This window comes from Cyprinodon variegatus, unplaced genomic scaffold, assembly GCF_000732505.1.
Source record: "Cyprinodon variegatus isolate N-32 unplaced genomic scaffold, C_variegatus-1.0 Scaffold2080, whole genome shotgun sequence".
NCBI classification, from domain to species: domain Eukaryota; kingdom Metazoa; phylum Chordata; class Actinopteri; order Cyprinodontiformes; family Cyprinodontidae; genus Cyprinodon; species Cyprinodon variegatus.
In genome coordinates, this window is record NW_015152533.1 from 35,398 (window position 1) to 39,275 (window position 3,878).

The following is a 3,878-nucleotide window of genomic DNA, read 5'->3' on the forward strand; positions in this document are numbered from 1 at the left end:
TTGACATGTGGATGTGTTCAATGTCTGGAGCCAATGTTATTTTGGGTTTCAAGATATAGTAAAAATATTCATTTGAAAAATGCCTGTTATTATATGATCTCTGACCAACCACTTCAGGTGGGATCAACCATTAAATGGCCATTATTAGCGGTTATCAGTCCCATAACCCTCTCAAAACTCTCTACCTCCTAGTAGGTTTCTTATTCCACATGTTTCAGTTACACAGATTTTAATGTTTAATGTTTGAAAGCAACTCAGTTTACAGGATATAAGATTTTTTTTGGAGGGGTTGTTCCATATGAGCTTCATGCAGATCAATCTACTCAAATTATTTTCAGATTAAACATAAATACATTAATAAAGTCTGTGGGTAAAAAAGGATTAATCTGTGATACCAACCTACTGAGCCTACAGGGAAGTAGGAGGCACAATCTGAAGCCATTCAATGGGACCTATAACCGCTAATGATGACCATTTAATGGGATGATAACATCCAAAGTGGCTGCTGTGATAAAATGAAACTATTTCCCTTTTCTTTATTTATAAGGAGCTTGAATATTATTAAATTCACTGAACCTAACTTGACCTTTTTGTCAATTCATGCAGTTCAGACATGTGACCTGACTACACAATAGAAACTGTCTAACAGACCTCTTTTTACTCTCCTTCCCAGATTACAAACGTCAAAGCCTCAAGGTCAGACATTGTAAAGACAGGGAACCCAAAGTCCACGCCAAAGCATATATGGACAGAAAGCGGTAAGGAAATGTCCATCAGTAGGCTCTTGTCACAGACTCTGCACGGCAACAAGAACAGCACCGCGTTGGACCTTCACTATAACACACCGGAGCCCTACTCAGATCAAGACCTTTGGGACTGGCTGAGAAACTCCACAGACCCGCAGGACTCAAAGCCTCGAGCGAAGCGGCGGCCCATGGTTAAGACAGGCAAGTTTAAGAAGATGTTTGGCTGGGGAGACTTCCACTCCAATATAAAAACTGTCAAACTCAACCTGCTCATCACTGGGAAAATCGTAGATCACGGAAACGGTACCTTCAGTGTGTACTTCCGCCATAACTCCACTGGCCAGGGCAACGTATCCGTCAGCTTGGTCCCACCAACTAAGATAGTGGAGTTTGACGTGGCAGCACAGCAGTCCGTCATCGACGCCAAGGACTCAAAGTCTTTCAACTGTCGAATAGAATATGAGAAGGTGGAAAAGGGGGCGAAGAATACTCTCTGCAACTTCGACCCATCTAAGACCTGCTACCAGGAGCAAACCCAGAGCCATGTTTCCTGGCTCTGCTCCAAACCTTTCAAAGTAATCTGCATCTTCATTTCCTTCTACAGCACTGACTACAAACTAGTGCAGAAAGTGTGCCCAGACTACAACTACCACAGTGACACTCCCTACTTCCCCTCTGGGTGACGCTCCCATTTGCTCAAGCTAATGGATGGCTGGAACAAAAAACTGGGGATCCCTCCCATTGCAGATGTTAACCATAATGTCCCTAAACCTGTCTACATGGTTTAACCATCCCAAGTCCTGTTTATTTTCTCCTTTAGAGGGATGTGAATTTATTTTTAATATTTGAAGCCTAGAAAAATAAATCTGTAATATGCCTAAAATGCACCTGGAAAACTGTGGTTGTTTTGTTAGCATTTGCTTTTGATTTATGTCATGTATCCTCTATGCCTTGGTACGAGGGAAGAGGCTGGTGTACTTGTCACTGTTAAATTCAACCCTACTCATTAACTATATTTAGTTATCCCTGATTTATTCACAGTTTCATATTTTATCTTTTTTTCACTTCTCATACACATACTCTTTAGCGACAGCATCTGGGATTACCGCTGCCTATGCTGCGCGCTAATAGGCTCCTGTTTGCTTGTTGCATAACTGGAAAGCAAAATAAATCATGATATTTAAAAACAACACAAAAATAATCTACGGTTGTTTTTACACAAACTGCAAACCAGTAAACGGTGGCGAGTTCAATGTGAGTTTGGTGCTTTTAGAAACATACGGTGGTGTCTCCTGCCTACAGGGTGAACTGGGACTGAGCGGATAGCTTCCTGCTGGTCCAGTCCGAATTTCAAACAACCAGTGTCAATTCTCAGCTTTTTCAGTGAAGCCAGAATGCAGCGTTTGGTGGATGACTGGTTGACACACTGAATGTCTGATTGAACATTTGGGGAAGGGAAGATGGGGGTGGGCGGGGCTTCCTCAGTCTGAAATAATATATCAAATGTAGTGTACTGAATTCTATATCTTAGAGCCTAATTTGTATAAATGATTTGTACTGTACATAGTTTATCCAAATGAAACTGCTTCTGTACATGTCTCCACCTGAGCTGTGTGTTTACCCCTCCCTGATCTTGGTCAACCATTATAATGCTTGTTCTTGGTTCCTCTATCAAATAAAAAGATGTTGATTCCCTAGATGTGAATATCATGAAAACTACAATTCTGTACTCAAGTTGTAAAACTGACTAAAGATATTAAAGCTATTCTCAGAATTATTTTCTTTCTTTGGGTATGGGAAGATGTCACGTTTTGGCTGTGGTTTGGAGGACCCAAATGCAGAGGCAGAGAGGCTGAGGTGAATACTTGTAGTTTTAATGAAAATGGTAAACAAAGGCAGTCCCAAAAATCCAACTAAAAATGTGACAGACCAGAACCATGGAGACATCAAGGGAAAACACGTACAAGGAGCCAGGGAGAGACGAGGGGAGATGACTGCAGTGAAGACAGGACCAGCAACAACAGAGGAACCAACAAAGAGTGAGAGCAGAGGGAGAGCAGAAATAGCTGACAGAGACAAAGGGAGGGCTAACGAGCTAAAAAGGAGCAGGTGTAAGGAGACAACGAGAGAGCCAAGGGGAAAGGAACACACACGAGGGCAGAGGACAACAGAAAAACATGAGAACTAACATAAATCTAGAAATTACAACAAAATAGGAATTAAACCAAAAAAACTAGAAAACAAGGAGCAAAGTAAAGCACAACATAATCAAAACCATGACAGAAGATTAAAAACAGTGAATTTTTTAAACAATTACATTTTGATGAACATACATTTTTTTTATTCATTGTTATTATGAAACCTTGGCCATGTTAGAAATGTTTAATAATGATTTAAAAACTGTTATATTTCTATGATGTTGTTAGTGTAATGAGAATTACAGAAAACAAAATGGCTGAGGAACATTTTGTCTCGAGTCATGACTGGCAAAGGGGATCGTTTAAACCGACATGCTGTAAGGTAAGTCAGTTGTCTGTAAATAGTGTAACAACTTAAAAACCTCTTTATTTACTTGGCTGATGAACAATGTTTCACAAGTAAGGACAAAACTGTCTATGCTGTTCAATGTGAATATTTAGGCTTGAGAACCAGTTTTTCTGTTTAGCTCTTTAAAATGAGATCAAATCACCTATGAGACCCAGAATAGGTGCAGTTTGATAATTAGCTAACAATACAGATCAGAGTGCAATCTAACATTGTTCATTCCCTACTCGGTAATAAGCAAATAAATATCAACATAAGATATTTTGAAAATAAATAGTTTAGCCAGAAAGCAACATATTTTATGGAGGGTTGGTTTCTAATGTGTTGATTCACCTTGTGATTAGTGTTGCACAGATACTGATACTGAAATGGTGGTATTGGTATCAGTATTGGCGAGTACCAACAAATAGGGCACCGATACCATTTTGAGAGCCAAAAAATTTTGTTCAACTATTGTCACCCATTCCAGGTAGGCAATAAAAGGTTCTACTGGATTCACTTTGTTTTAGTCTTTTTTAAGATTGTCACGATACTAAACTTTTCAACTCGATACTGATACAAAGTAAAATATTCGATACTCGATACCCT

General features: G+C 39.5%; 1 protein-coding gene across 1 annotated transcript in view; it reads left to right on the forward strand.

Annotated features, from left to right (window-relative positions):
* LOC107105125 (neurexophilin-1-like) overlaps positions 1-2,512 on the forward strand; it is a 26,646-nt gene extending 24,134 nt beyond the window's left edge. Inside the window, exon 2 of the mRNA XM_015405242.1 lies at positions 650-2,512. Within this exon, the coding sequence (XP_015260728.1) occupies positions 650-1,429 (780 nt within the window). The 3' untranslated portion in view covers positions 1,430-2,512. The remainder of the gene's footprint in view (positions 1-649) is intronic.
* Positions 2,513-3,878: the final 1,366 nt, after the last annotated feature.